The sequence below is a fragment of the Balaenoptera borealis genome, assembly GCF_965194805.1.
Source record: "Balaenoptera borealis genome assembly, chromosome: 7".
Classification (NCBI taxonomy): domain Eukaryota; kingdom Metazoa; phylum Chordata; class Mammalia; order Artiodactyla; family Balaenopteridae; genus Balaenoptera; species Balaenoptera borealis.
Window position 1 is genome coordinate 24,444,743 of NC_138864.1, and position 15,756 is coordinate 24,460,498.

At 40.2% G+C, this 15,756-nt stretch overlaps 1 protein-coding gene across 5 annotated transcripts in view; it reads right to left on the reverse strand.

The window, feature by feature from the left end:
* Positions 1-15,756, reverse strand: part of GSAP (gamma-secretase activating protein) — an 88,036-nt gene that overhangs the window by 11,767 nt on the left and 60,513 nt on the right. For all 5 annotated transcript variants that reach the window (XM_082399330.1, XM_082399329.1, XM_082399328.1 and 2 more), the window contains 5 exons: positions 10,038-10,166; positions 9,123-9,181; positions 8,392-8,423; positions 6,014-6,075; positions 2,246-2,341 (listed from right to left, as the gene is read on the reverse strand). In XM_082399330.1, coding sequence (XP_082255456.1) covers positions 2,246-2,341; positions 6,014-6,075; positions 8,392-8,423; positions 9,123-9,181; positions 10,038-10,166 — 378 coding nt within the window. The remainder of the gene's footprint in view (positions 1-2,245; positions 2,342-6,013; positions 6,076-8,391; positions 8,424-9,122; positions 9,182-10,037; positions 10,167-15,756) is intronic.

Genomic DNA, 15,756 nt, shown 5'->3' on the forward strand with positions numbered 1-15,756 from the left:
GTAAGATAACACATAAAAGCAATATAATCAGGTTTTGCAGCAACTTCCTCGGATTTATTTTCTAAAGGCTGCCCAGCCGCTCTCCTGGGAGGGGACGGGGAGATGGGGAGACTCAGCTGTTTGCTGCTGGGCAGGGTGGGCAGCTTTGGCATCAATCAGTGACTGCTGAGTTGGAAAGGCAGGGGCAACGAGTTTTCTGAGACCTCATCACTACCATTTCTGGTCCTATTGGTTCTAGGAGCTGTTAGCACAAACTAGTGTTATGGGGATTCTTTTATGTGATTAACTATAGGGAAGAATGATGCTTGAAGAAAAACCTTAACACTCTGGAAGATGAAATTTAAAGTCAACAGAAAGAAAGATGGTAGGTGATGTGTTAAATAACTGTGTGTTATGAAAGGACAAAGAAAGTAGGTTAGTATCAACATGGGGAAGATCAGTAACACATTCATAAAGTGAGCCCCTTGTTATCGTTCAACTGCAAAGAATTATTATTTAACAAAGTTTCAGTGCCCTGCTTGTAAACATTAGTATATGCAAATACCAACCTCTCCTAATATACTAAAACTCTGAAAGTCAAACCTTACCATAGAAATCAAATATATGATTTAAAAACAGATACTAATGACTGCAATAAAGGCAGAAAAGTTTTTTTTTTTTAAAGGTTTGCATTTTTTTTTTTAATTTATTTATTTATGGCTGTGTTGGGTCTTCGTTTCTGTGCAAGGGCTTTCTCTAGTAGCGGCAAGCGGGGGCCACTCTTCATCGCGGTGCGCGGGCCTCTCACTGTCGCGGCCTCTCTTGTTGCGGAGCACAGGCTCCAGACGCGCAGGCTCAGTAATTATGGCTCACGGGCCCAGTTGCTCCGCGGCATGTGGGATCTTCCCAGACCAGGGCTCGAACCCGTGTCCCCTGCATTGGCAGGCAGAGTCTCAACCACTGCGCCACCAGGGAAGCCCCAGAAAACTTTTTTAAAAAAAATATTCCGCAACTTTATTCAGACTAATTAACTATGAACCGTCTCTATGGCCATATGACCAACAAAGGATTTGAGTGAGTTACTTCCATGCATGCACTTTACTATAGAAATAAATCAATGGGTGGCACTTGGGAGCATTTTGGGGAGTTGTTTTAATTCAACAAACACTCATAAACAAGTGCTATCCAAGAGCTCACGCTCCATTCACAGAGCCATTCTGCCACTGCCCAGTTTTCCAAAATAGAAGAGTTCTTTCTGTATTTCTTTTTCGTTTGTTTTTATTTTTTTAAATTTGTTTTAATTGAAGTATAGTTGATTTACAATGCTGTGCCAATCTCTGCTGTACAGCAAAGTGACTCAGTTCTACACATATAGACACTTTTTTTAATATTCTTTTCCATTATTGAATATAGTTCCCTGTAAGGCAGAAAAATTTAAAAATTAAACATGAAATTAAATCAGGGCCATATCTAATAAATTTAACTAATCTTCCAGAATTCAATGCAAAAATATTTGTTCACATTTACACACTGGTCCTATGCAAACCTGGAGAAATGGAGTGTTGGAGTGTTCTTTCTCTTTCTGTATATTTAAATACTTTAAAAATTTTATCCATCTTATTATTTCCAGGTTCTAAGTAGGGTGAGGTCTCAACTCCATATGCGTTTTGAAAGACTCAAGACAGCCTCAAATTTCAATCCAGCTGCATCACTCCTATTTACACATGGACCGGTGTTATTAATTTGGATCACACAATTTCAGTGAATGGCTACCAGGTAAATGGGATGCCAATCTCATCAGCAGACTCTATAACGTGGTAAGTATTTATACAACTGGGCTGGAATCTTACCTAATTGGGCTATTGGAGCTAAGTAAGAATTGAAGTTCAAGTTCTCTCATGTTTGCAGAAACCTCCATGTACATAAATCACTACCTATGGTTTAATAAGGAGCTAGAAGATGACAAGATGACATGAACGTTTGGCAACCATGCTGAATTCATCACTGTTCCAGGCGCCCATGAGCATATAACCACTACTGCAAGGGAGTGCAATAAGCCACTTCCAGAGCCACATTCTCTTTGTTTTTTGGTTCTTTTCCCCCTTTCTTCACTCTACAGCACCATATATACAGGTTTGAGGATGGGAGAGCTCCAAAAAACCTAATATGAAAAACCTACTGAACCACATACTGAGAACTATACACCCAGAGACCAAGCGGTTGAGGGGGGCGGTGGGTTGGGTGGAGAAGATAAAGCAAAACCAACCAGTTTTGAAACGTAGTCCAGAACCATCTGTTCAATTTTCTTCTTTTCTACACCCTGTAGATGTCTCAAAAGATGGTCTTTTAGCTCAGACACCATCTGAAAACAGAATATAGATTAGATAAGTCACAACCTACCCACTCACACCTGCAACTGGTTTGAATTCTATTCATTTATTAACACTTCCTATCAATATGAAAGATATTGGACCTGAAGATCCCACTAGCAGAAATGCATAACCCACAATATTCCTTTGATGGGCATAAATCAGGGGGCACCACCATTTTCCTCCAGAGGAATGACTTATGATTCACCCAAAGTCCAGTGAACAGCTGAGAGCCAGGCTCCCAGCCCTGTTGAGAATTCTCCAAAGAAGCCAGTGGAAGTCACTAGCTTAGCAGTCAAAGGCTTTGGGATCTACCAAAGGATTGAAGTCTACTGCTCCTGGCTCTGGAGAGCTAACAGGAACAACTCTAAACATGGAATGACTATGCTAATGGGGGTGGCAGGAAGGGACAGGTTTTGGGTGTTTGCAAGGACAGAGGCTGGAGTAAAAGGAAATGCACCAGGTACCTCTCTCTGCACAATGGTTAAGACATTCCACGCAGCTCCCTGACATGTAAAGGTATGGATGTATTTAGCCTAGTGCCTCCAAATGGGCTTGTTTCTATAGCCACACTCTTCTAACCATCCCTGGGGCTCCCCAATCAGTGTGGCATGCCCAGCCCTCCTCACTTTTTGCTTTTCTCTCCCTTTCTTCCTTTTTTTCTCGCTTTTGCCTAAATGGCCTGCTCAGCTACAGACCCTCTTGGCTAGAGAAATCTTTGCATCAATAAACACCATGGGAATTGTGCAACTGACAACACAAGTATGTATATCTTCTATTTTAGCAGATTTACATTTATGACAGACACCCTGGGTAAACCTTAGCCCGTGGCATCCTGGGCCAAGACAGAGTGGTATATTATTTCAATTCAGTCTCCGGCATGTGCTAAATGATTAGGCTTTAAAAAAAAATTATTTTTTTTTCTGTGTAAGTTATAATGCATATTTTTGTGCATTTTCAAGTTTTCTATAATAAGCATAAAGATGAAAATTTAAATTGTTCATAATCCTACCATCTACATTAACATTTTGGTTTTTTTATTTTCCTTTTTTCCAGTGTGCACACTCATTCTAATATTTTACAATCTGCTTTTTCTCACATAATAATTTATGTCATTAAATATTCTTTATCACACTAGTTGTAATGGCGGCACAGTGTCCAATTTTATGAAAATACTATAATTGAATTATTTATTCCCTTCTTATACATATGCAATATTTCCTTTACTATTGTTACAAATACCACCAAAAAATCCTTACACAAAATTTGCTTGCCATATCCTCGATTATTTTGTCAGGCTAAATTCCTAGAAATGGAATTCATTGGGTCCCTACTTAAGGTTATAGAGACACTGCTAAAATGGCTTCCACTGTGGTTATATTAATTTCCATTTCCATCTCATGAGGCTGTCAAATTCCCTGTACCCTGAACTTTCCTAGTATGATTTTTAAATTTTTGTCAATTTGATAGACAAAAAAAAAGACAAACAAATAAAAACATTTATTCTGTTTGTCATTTGATTACAGCAATGTTAAGCATTCTCTTTCTTACCCTGCCCCAAGTCAAGATCTCTTGGCCTAAATTAACTTTTGAAAATTCACTGGTCACAGCTTTTGTCCATTTCCCTTCCAGTGTGTTGTTACTGATTTATAAACATTACATGCCAAATGTTATTCTTTTATCACATATGTGGCAAATACTTTTTTCTAAACGCATTGCCTTTCTGTTGTTCTCTTCTAAGTTTTCAGTCAATCTTCTCCTGTAGGTTTATGTTCAATAATACACTTAAAAGGCTTTCTCAGTATTTTTTAACTGTCCACTTATTTTATTCAAATTCTTTCACACAGTTTAAATTTTTTATATTAGATTCCTTAACCTGATATTTCTGTTGGTTTATGATATAAAGTGGCGGTATTTGGGGTGGGAAGAATCTAACTTAATTGTCTTTTCCAAATAGTCAGGCATTGATTGATTGATTGAAGATTATTTCTTTCCACATTGATTTTTAAATGCCTCATTTTTATCATACATCAAATATCCAAATTTAAACTAGAGCCTCCTGTCTATCTTTGTATCAGCACCATATTGTTCCAATTATTGTAGATCAACAACACATTTAGATATCTCGTAACACCAGTCCCATTCCTCTTTATTTTGTCAAGTGAGTCAGTCAACTGTCAGAGAAATTTCACTGGCTTTTTGTTTATAACTTTACTAAAGCTAGATGCTAAGGATTTGGAAATAATATACTGTTTTTCGTTGTCTTTTTTAACTGGTTAATCCTAATCAAAAAGAAAATAAATATAGCATCACCAGCTTACTAATTTGCAGCATTATTTTTTTATTTTTTTATTTTATTATTTTCCCAGTTGATTATTTTGTTTGTTGCATTAGACAATCATAGCGTCTTCTTTTACTTTTGTTTCTTATTGCATTGGCTAGAATTTCTAAAACAACATAAAATTTTAATGAAAATAGCAAGGATACTTAACTTCTTTCTGATGTTAATAGGAATGCCTCCAATGTGACATGAAGAAGGATGCTGGCTACTAGTATTAGACTATACTTTGTTTAAAATTCCAGGAGTGGAATTTTACTTTTATCAACTTTTAGCACCTATAGAATCTTTTTTTTCCTCTTTGACTTAGTGGTGTGATGAATTACATTAATATATTTTCTAACATTAAGGCTTCCTAGAAAGAAGCCCATGTGGCTGTGTTGTATTTTCAAATAGAGCAATGGGAAGTATTTTAATTACGCTTGTAGTATCTGTATTCATAAGCATAAGTAGTCACTGTCGGATTCTGGTTTTAAGGTTATGCTGGCTTTTTAAAGTGATTAAGAAGCGTCCCATCTTTTTTTCAAAAATACTTTACATGAGAATGATCTGGTCCTTAAAAGTCTGAAAGCACAAACTCATTAAATAACTTGGGGCCTTTTTTGGAGATAATCTTTGATATTTTTTCCAAATTATTTTATGGTTTTTATGCTTTCAGGCTTTCTATCTCTTCTTGGCTCAAGTTTGGTCATTACTAGTTGCCACGGAAACTTTGTTTAACTAGAATTTTTAAGTGTATGAATATGTATTTACAAATATTTTTCTCATATTTTTAAACTAGCTACATTTAAGGTAATAGATTATCCCATTCCTAAGCCTGCACAGTATTAAAAATATTTTATTAGACTTTTCAAATGTTTAATAGTTTTTTTTTAAGATTTTGGATTTATTTGCCAATTCTGCTCTTCAGTTAATTTATTTTGATTTATACCTCTTTGGTCTTCCTAGTGGTAGGACCTCTTGAGAAAGAATACTTTATTCCGTTGTATTTTAAACCCAAATACAAATGCTACAGAGACGCTGCTGTTCCCTATTTTAAAAACTCTCAGTGCTATGCATTTCCCTATGGTGTTTTATAATTATACATTTATTGGGGTGACTGATTAATTTGTGTCTCTCTCACAAGACTACAAATACCAAGAGGGCAGAAATTATATATGTGTTCCTCACCACTGAACACACAGGGCCTACAGTGAGTGACTGGCAACAACCCTGTGTTGAAAGAGTGAATGAAAAACAAGAACAGAATGAGAAGTACAATCTAGCCCTTTCCGCTTTCCTTGGAGCCCACTGTTCACCAGCACTGAACATCCCACAGACCACTTACCAGCCCCATAAGCAGCCGCTGGTGGTTGTCTTCCTCCTGGAAGAGGGGTGTTAATCTTGGCTCTGAAATTAAACAGAGCAACAGTCAAGCAGGGTGGTTTTCGGGAATGGGCTAGAAGGAGGAGGCCTCAGCCTGGGTTTCCCTTCTCTGAGTCACTGGGAAAACATAACACTTCCCTGATGGGATGAAAATTTTTCATTCAGTGTGACCTAGTCCTACACGCTGCAGCTTACCACTTAGTGATATGCAGAGAGAGAGAGCTGTGAACCAGAGAGGCAGAGACTGGGAAAGAAAGAAAGAAAACAAGGAATACGTTCCCAACACCAATATACTCTGACTTTGATTTCTCTTCAGTGTGAAAACTCACCACTAAGATCCTCTGCTTCATAGGAGATTGAACGGCTTGGGCCCTCTCTAAACCCTAAGGGAGGGGCAAACCCAGGGATGGGGACTTAGTGGAAGGGTCGCATGACTCCCTTCCTTCTGACTCCCAACTTGTAGTTTATAGAGTTACTGAGGTGAGGAGACCAGTCAGTTACTGCGGTAAATAAGAATAATTGGCACAAGTTACGGGACTGAAAAGGTAGCTAACTGAGGTGGAAAAGTGGCATGTAAGGTTAAACCAAATGGCACTTTCTCCACCTTGATCTGCACCGCACCAGCAAGACTGCAGGGACAGGAGAACGCTGTCTCTAGGAAGATCTCTGCCCTAACGCCCGCTAACGGCACCTTCATGCCCCATCTTCCTCTCCCAGAACCTGAGTCACAGAGCCCGTCAACAGGCGGAACTGCCCTGGTCAGGGGGCTGAGGACTCCTCGTGGGAGGGCACGGATGCCTCTTGACCCCTTGAGATAAATCCTAACTGGATCCTACACAGCCTTCATGGTGAACAATTCAAAACTAGAGCCCAGTAGTTTTCATGGCTGTTTCGAACTTCACAAGGAATGTTCCATCTCTGACAGTGACACTTTTCCTAGGAAACTAGCACAACCAAAGCACATGAGAGGAAGGGGCAAGTTCCCTGAAGGTCACCAAGTGAGAACGACTAGTAATGGGCTGCAAACAGGCCTGAAGTACAAGAACAGGAGTTCTACCCAGTCGTGGGAGCAGAGGACACACAGAAACCTCAGCCAGACCGGCAACGCTTCCCACGGTGCAAATCCCCTAGCAACGCAAGGAGGGGAGCCTGCGTGCACATTCACACCCCTGGCGGACTGCCTCTGCCTGGTGCTGGTGGCAGAGCCCTGGCTTCAGGCCTAGATGGCCTGGTTCCCGGGGCTACTCAGTGACTTCACAGCTCATGCGGGCTGCGCGCACAGCTGCAGGATGTGCGGCAACGCATCATATAAAATAATGTCCGTTAGGGTCACCCAACATATACCTAAACATCCAAGCCCATAAAACAGTAGTGGGACATAAAAACAACAGCGCCTTTTTTAACGGAGGCTGACCTTTATGAAGTGTGGAAGAGTTCCACAGACAAAATCACAAAAAAGCCTGTATTGAATATGCTCAGCATCCTCTCCCCCCAGTTCCCCCTGGCTAAGTTCCCCTTCTTTGTCAAGACTTAACTCGGACATCACCCCCCATGGGAAGCCTTTACAACCTTTGTCCCCACTCCTGACCTAGCCCCTCACCCCCTGCACCCTGCAGCTGCATAATGCCTGTCCCCTGGTTTAGAGACTATGTGTTAGCATTTCTTCCTCACACACTAAAGATAAAGCAGCCATCTCAGGTATCCCACGCACCAAGCGAGGGACTGGGCACTGTAAACACGACTCCGTTGACTCTCATTTTCTTCTCACGCTTGCCCTGAGGAGGACAACACACAAAATGGGTAAATGGCTTGCCTAAGAGCACACGGTGGCCAAGCTGGAGTTTAAGCCCAGTTCTGTCCGCCTCTAAGCCCATGCTCTCCCCCCATAACCACACTGCTTGTCTAGAGGCCCCTCGTCTTTGTGCCCCTATGACCTAGCCCAGTGAGTGCCCAAGTGCTAACCAAAATGAAAGGAGCATACAAGTCAAAGATCCTTGTATGATCAGACAGCTGGAGAGAAAGCAGCTCTCAGCCAAGGGAACTACACCCTGGGAGTACAGCCAGAGGGCATGTTAATTCGATCAGTTCTATGGGGAAACAGAAGGAAAACCAACAGTCAGGGATTCCTCGGCAAGAGCGGCTGTCCCCGAAGGACCTGGTGCCAAGAGAGACATGGAAGGAGCTGGGTGGCCACTCTGATGGGAAAATAGTAAAGGGTGCTGCCTTCGCAGCACTAGTAGAAGTGATTTTTCCCTGCCAACCCACAGTGGGTGGAAGAATGGTATTACAAACAAAACACTGACTGAAATCCAGAATGCTTTATTACAGGTCTTTTCTTACCCAAATTCCTTGCTTCTAGGTTAGAAATCACCCTACAAAGAAATTAGTCAATGTTATTCACACAGGAAGCATTATTTAAAAAAAAAAACAACGAAAGCCACAACACCATACAAAGATATCCTCCTTTAAAAACTCATAAAACCACTGCAGAAACTGTTCTCAGGCTGCTGAAAACCTCAAAAACTTTAATCAACTTGGCAAAAGCCACATTAGGCAATTATAAAATCTCAAAACTCTTTAGTACAAACAATGACAATAATTTAGAACAATTACAGCTCTCAGTCGTTGGAAATAAGGGGAACAGAAAATAGAACAGGGGTTGGAATGGGGCCTATGCTTATAGCACTCCGAGATGACTCATCTACCCAGAAAATATGCTTTCAAAATAAGAGCAAGCTCACCAGCCCACTTACACTTGTTTAAAATCAACCTAATGTTTGTACCCCTCTGAAGTGCTCAACTAATAAGTGTTTTCTTTACCACTTATTCCTTCTAAGTCATCCATCCCCAGGATGCAAATCTAAAAGGTTTAACATATAAATAAATTTTTCCCACTAGAAACTCTAGCTCCAAACTCCAGAATAGGGCTCAGGTGGCAGCATTCATAAGCTGACAGCATCATCTTGCTGAGGATACACAACAAAAGTAAGCTACTTCCCTGAAAGGTAGCCAAGAAAGTAATTGCAAAATATAACCATCTTACAGCTACAATAATCCCTCATTTTACTTACTTTATTGCATTATCAAGAATATTTCTCACATACACCGTGGACCTTCTTTTTCCTTTTTTCTAGGAGTGAGAACACGTCAAAGGTGTGGAAGGTGAAGGTTTTGTGGGTGACATTTTTCACATTGAGGTCATAATACAATATAGTTCAGAGTTCAGAAAAAAGACAGGTACTTTCCAGGTAATCAGAACACCTAGATTCTTTAACAATTGCTTTAAAAAAGTTTTATTCTGAAAATATTACATATTTTATATAGTTGCAAGTCAACTACATATTATATACAACAACACTACAACTATATCCAACAATGCTACAGACAGCTCATGTACTCTTTACCCAGTCTCCCTCAGTGTTTACATCTTCTATAAATAACTATAGTACAATACGCAAATCAGCAAACTGGCACTGGTACAGTGAGCGTATAGTGCTGTCATTTTATCACATGTGTAGATTCACATACCACAATGTACCACCATAATCAAGATACAGAACTGCTCCGTCACCCCGAAGATCTCCCTTGTGCTATCCCTTGATAGGGGTCACGTTCACTCTTTTCCTTTCAACCATCCCTGACCCCTAGCAACCACTACTTTGGGAACACCTAGGTTTTTTTAAAATCAATTTTTAACTACACAAGTAGCACAAAAACACATCTGAGACCCGGATGTTAACCCCACTTCTACTATGAACATGCCGTGTGTGTCCCTTAACCTCTTTGCACTTGAATTTCCTCTTCAAGAGAAGAGAGGTCAGAGAAGCACCTTGGTCTCCCTCCTGGGGATCAGCAGCATCAATGAACAGTGCCTGGCAAGTGGGGAGAGTGCTGGAACACAGGCCAGCCGAATGACCTAAGGGCATCACCTAACCTAATCGGCTGGGCTTCTGCTTCTTGCTCCGCTCTCAGGAACCCACACATACCTCTTCCGAGATCAGGCTGTGCCACTCTCTCCTGACCACGCTGTTGTTATAGTGTAAGTGTGGCTTGGAGTACTTAACATATTCCAGGTTGGAGTTCAGTTTTTCCCAGTAGCCCTTAAAGCTATGCATCTGTAGGAGACAAAATCATTGGTGAGCTTGAGAAGCAGGTCCTGTGGCCCAAACTACTCAGCAAGGGCCACGCAGGCCTTGCTGCAAAGCTGGGCTCGCTTCACTTCCTTAGCTCTCATGAGGCAGCATTTCTGAGTGGACATTTCCCACAAAGGATGGCTTTCTTGCCCCGATAGGAATTCTAAAATAGACTCGAAGAGGCTTGCCTTCCTCCCTTCCTTTTCGAGTCCCTTTTACACACAGAGAGAGCTGCTCACCTCCCTAAGCCGGTAGGACTCCCCTGGGTGAGGGCTAAGTGGGGAAGCCTACATTGAACACATCAAATCATTTCCTCCCCAGAGACCCATTTTTCTGACTCAGATTGTGTCAGCAATGCCATGTTTGGTGAGAGAATGTGCACAAGATTTGGAACACGTGGAAGAATAGGTTTACTTTCCCAATAAGTTCATTTACTTCCAAAGGATCTTTTTCAAAACTCAGGAATCAGAAAGGTGAAATGAACTCCTTTCACAGTCAGTTGTCGAATACTCCAAGACAGAATTAGTTGGCGACCATCCCATCTAGGTTTTTGATGTACTGATATCATTGTACTACCCTGAAGCAAAAAATACCCATTACGTTCATTTTTAAATAAAATGCAAGAGTAATACATTTTTTAATGTTGAAGGATATCCTGACAAAAAATTGTTTTTGCAAATTAATGAAGATAGATTTATGATACACACTTTCTTGCCAAAATATATGCAGTTAAAAAGATGTGACTGGGGTCGAGGGTGCAATGTGTGGCCATAAAACAAAGTGAGCTAATGTCTACTGTGCAAACAGACTTGGCTGTATTACAAGGGAAAAAAGAGAACTTAAAAAAGATGCCTCAATCAAGAAAAATGCCGTTTTGTTAAGTAATAGCACATCACCCAAATTCTTATTGAAAGGATAGTCACAATGGGCTCAAAATGGATGTTGAAGTATCAGTAAAGTGAGTTACATAATAAAACTAACTTGCTGTTTCAGAAATTAGTTGGCTGGGGAGGGAGTCCAGGAAAAAGTCTGGAACTGCCTAACAGGCAAGAGACCATTGTTTTGCGGTGCGTGAGGAGAGGGGATTCAGAGCACCGCCTAACCAAGCTCCAGAGTTGGGCACGAGCCATGGCTATCAGTGCGGACACCAGAGATGGTCATGAAACACTAAGGCTGCTGCTGCCGCCACCAAGAAGTCTGTGTGCAGGCGCACATCACTATCCACACCGCCCCTCCCGGGAGCCTGTGCAGCCCGCCACTGCCAGGGTCCCGTGATCCAGGGACAGCTTCCCCGGGAGAACGCACGGTGCGCCTCAGGCTGGTGCAACGTCACGCTGGCCTCTGCCGCCACAGGCTCACCCTGCATCCTGCCTCTCCCTCCCCCCGGCCTGAGTGAGCCAGAGACCCCAAAGCAGCTGCTCCTTTAACCCCATCCTGTCTAAGCGAAGAACAGATGCCCTCAGGCGACCTACACACAGAGGCGGGTCCAAATCCAAAGCTGAACCCCAGGAGCTGTGCGAACAAAGAAGAGAAAGGGAAATGTCTCCCAGCAGCCTCAGGAGCAGCGGATTAAATCTCCACAATCAACTTGATGTACTCTGCATCTGTGGAGTACCTGAATAGACAACGAATCACCCCAAAATTGAGGCGGTGGACCTAGGGAGCAACTGTAGACTTGGGGTTTGTTTTCTACATCTAATTTGTTTCTAGTTTTATGTTTACCTTAAACCAGTTTAGTATTTAGAGTTTATTATCATTGGTAGATTTGTTTATTGATTTGATTGCTCTCTTCCTTCTTTTTTTTTTTATATATAGATATATATATGTTTTTCCTTTTTCTCTTTTTGTGACTGTGTATGTGTATGCTTCTTTGTGTGATTTTCTCTGTATAGCTTTGCTTTTACCATTGGTCCTAGGGTTCTGTCTGTCTGTTTGTTTTTTTTTCTTCTTCTTTAGTATAATTTTTAGCATCTGTTATCATTAGTGGAGTTGTTTTTTGGTTTGGTTGCTCTCTTCTTTCTTTCTTTTTCTTTTTTTTAATTACTTTTTAACTTTTTTATTTTTAATATTTTTAAAAATTTTTTATTTTAATAACTTTATTTTATTATTATTTTTCTTCTTTTTTTCTCCCTTTTCTTCTGAGCCATGTGGCTGACAGGGTCTTGGTGCTCCAGCCAGGTGTCAAGCCTGTGTCTCTGAGGTGGGAGAGCCAAGTTCAGGACATTGGCCCACCAAAGACCTCCTGACTCCACGTAACATCAAACAGCAAAAGCTCTCCCAGAGATCTCCATCTCAACGCTAAGACCCAGCTCCACTCAACGACCAGCAAGCTACAGTGCTGGACACCCTATGCCAACCAACTAGAAAGACAGGAACACAACCCCACCCATTAGCAGAGAGGCTGCCTGAAATCATAAGGTCACAGACACCCCAAAACACACCACCGGACACGGTCCTGCACACCAGAAAGACAAGATCCAGCCTCATCCACCAGAACACAGGCACCAGTCCCCTCCACCAGGAAGCCTACACAACCCACTGAACCAACCTTACCCACTGAGGGCAGACACCAAAAACAATGGGAACAATGAACCTGCAGCCTGCGAAAAGGAGACCCCAAACACAGTAAGTTAAGCAAAATGAGAAGACAGAGAAACACACAACAGATGAAAGAGCAAGGCAAAAACCCACGAGACCAAACAAATGAAGAGGAAATAGGCAGTTTACCTGAAAAAGAATTCAGAATAATGATAGTAAAGATGATCCAAAATCTTGGAAATAGAATGGAGAAAATACAAGAAACATTTAACAAAGACCTGGAAGAACTAAACAGCAAACAAGCAATGATGAACAACACAATAAATGAAATTAAAAATTCTCTAGAAGGAATCAATAGCAGAACAACTGAGGCAGAAGAATGGATAAGTGCCCAGGAAGATAAAATAGTGGAAATAACTACCGTGGAGCAGAATAAAGAAAAAAGAATGAAAAGAATTGAGGACAGTCTCACAGACCTCTGGGACAACATTAAATGCACCAACATTCGAATTATAGGGGTCCCAGAAGAAGAGAAAAAGAAAGGGACTGAGAAAATATTTGAAGAGATTATAGTTGAAAACTTCCCTAATATGGGAAAGGTAATAGTTAATTAAGTCCAGGAAGCACAGAGAGTCCCACATAGGATAAATCCAAGGAGAAACACACCAAGACACATATTAATCAAACTATCAAAAATTAAATACAAAGAAAAAATATTAAAAGCAGCAAGGGAAAAACAACAAGTAACATACAAGGGAATCCACATAAGGTTAACAGCTGATCTTTCAGCAGAAACTCTGCAAGCCAGAAGGGAGTGGCAGGAAATATTGAAAGTGATGAAAGGGAAAAACCTACAACCAAGATTACTCTACCTAGCAAGGATCTCATTCAGATTCGACAGAGAAATTAAAACCTTTACAGACAGGCAAAAGCTAAGAGAATTCAGCACAACCAAACCAGCGTTACAACAATGCTAAAGGAACTTCTCTAGGCAGGAAACACAAGAGAAGGAAAAGACCTACAATAACAAACCCAAAGCAATTAAGAAAATGGTAATAGGAACATACATATCGATAACTACCTTAAATGTAAATGGATTAAATGCTCCCACCAAAAGACATAGACTGGCTGAATGGATACAAAAAAAAGATCCATATATATGCTGTTTACAAAAGACCCACATCAGACCTAGGGACACATACAGACTGAAAGTGAGGGGATGGAAAAAGATATTCCATGCAAATGGAAGTCAGAAGAAAGCTGGAGTAACAATTCTCATATCAGACAAAATAGACTTTAAAATAAAGACTATTACAAGAGACAAAGAAGGACATTACATAATGATCAAGGGATCGATCCAAGAGGAAGGTATAACAATTGTAAATATTTATGCACCCAACATAGGAGCACCTCAATACATAAGGCAAATGCTAACAGCCATAAAAGGGGAAATCGACAGTAACACAATCATAGTAGGGGACTTTAACAACCTACTCTCACCAATGGACAGATCATCCAAAATGAAAATAAATAAGGAAACACAAGCTTTAAATGATACATTAAACAAGATGGACTTAACTGATATTTATAGGATATTCCATCCAAAAACAACAGAATACACTTTCTTCTCAAGTGCTCATGGAACATTCTCCAGGATAGATCATATCTTGGGTCACAAATCAAGCCTTGGTAAATTTAAGAAAACTGAAATTGTATCAAGTACCTTTTCCGACCACAACGCTATGAGACTAGATATCAATTATGGAAAAAAAATGTAAAAAACACAAACAAATGGAGGCTAAACAATACACTACTAAATAAACAAAGATCACTAAAGAAATCAAAGAAGAAATCAAAAAATACCTAGAAACCAATGGCAATGAAAACACGACGACCCAAAACCTATGGGATGTAGCCAAAGCAGTTTTAAGAGGGAAGTTTATAGCAATACAATCCTACCTCAAGAAACAAGAAACATTTCAAATAAACAAGCTAACCTTACACCTAAAGCAATTAGAGAAAGAAGAACAAAAAACCCCCAAAGTTAGCAGAAGGAAAGAAATCATAAAGATCAGATCAGAAATAAATGAAAAACAAATCAAGGAAACAATAGCAAAGATCAATAAAACTAAAAGCTGATTCTTTGAGACGATAAACAAAATTGATAAACCATTAGCCAGACTCGTCAAGAAAAAAAGGGAGAAGACTCAAATCAACAGAAATAGAAATGAAAAGGGAGAAGTAACAACTGACACTGCAGAAATACAAAGGATCATGAGAGATTACTACAAGCAACTATAGGCTAATAAAATGGACAACTTGGAAGAAATGGACAAATTCTTAGAAAAGCACAACCTTCCGTGACTGAACCAGGAAGAAATAGAAAATATAAACAGACCAATCACAAGCACTGAAATTGAGACTGTGATTAAAAATCTTCCAACAAACAAAAGCCCAGGACCAGATGGCTTCACAGGTGAATTCTATCAAATATTTTGAGAAGAGCTATCACTTATCCTTCTCAAACTTTTCCAAAATATTGCAGAGGGAGGAACACTCCCAAACTCATTCTACGAGGCCACCATCACCCTGATACCAAAACCAGACAAAGATGTCACAAAGAAAGAAAACTATAGCCCAATATCACTGATGAACATAGATGCAAAAATCCTCAACAAAATACTAGCAAACAGAATCCAACAGCACATTAAAAGGATCATACACCATAATCAAGTGGGTCTTATCCCAGGAATGCAAGCATTCTTCAGTATACACAAATCAATCAGTGTGATACACCATATTAACAAATTGAAGGAGATAAACCATATGATCATCTCAACAGATGCAGAAAAAGCTTTTGACAAAATTCAACACCAATTTATGATAAAAAGAAAGTAGGTATAGCGGAAACTTACCTCAACATAATAAAGGCCGTATATGACAAACCCAAAGCCAACATCATTCTCAATGGTGAAAAACTGAAACCATTTCCTCTAAGATCAGGAACAAGACAAGGTTGTCCACTCTCATCAGT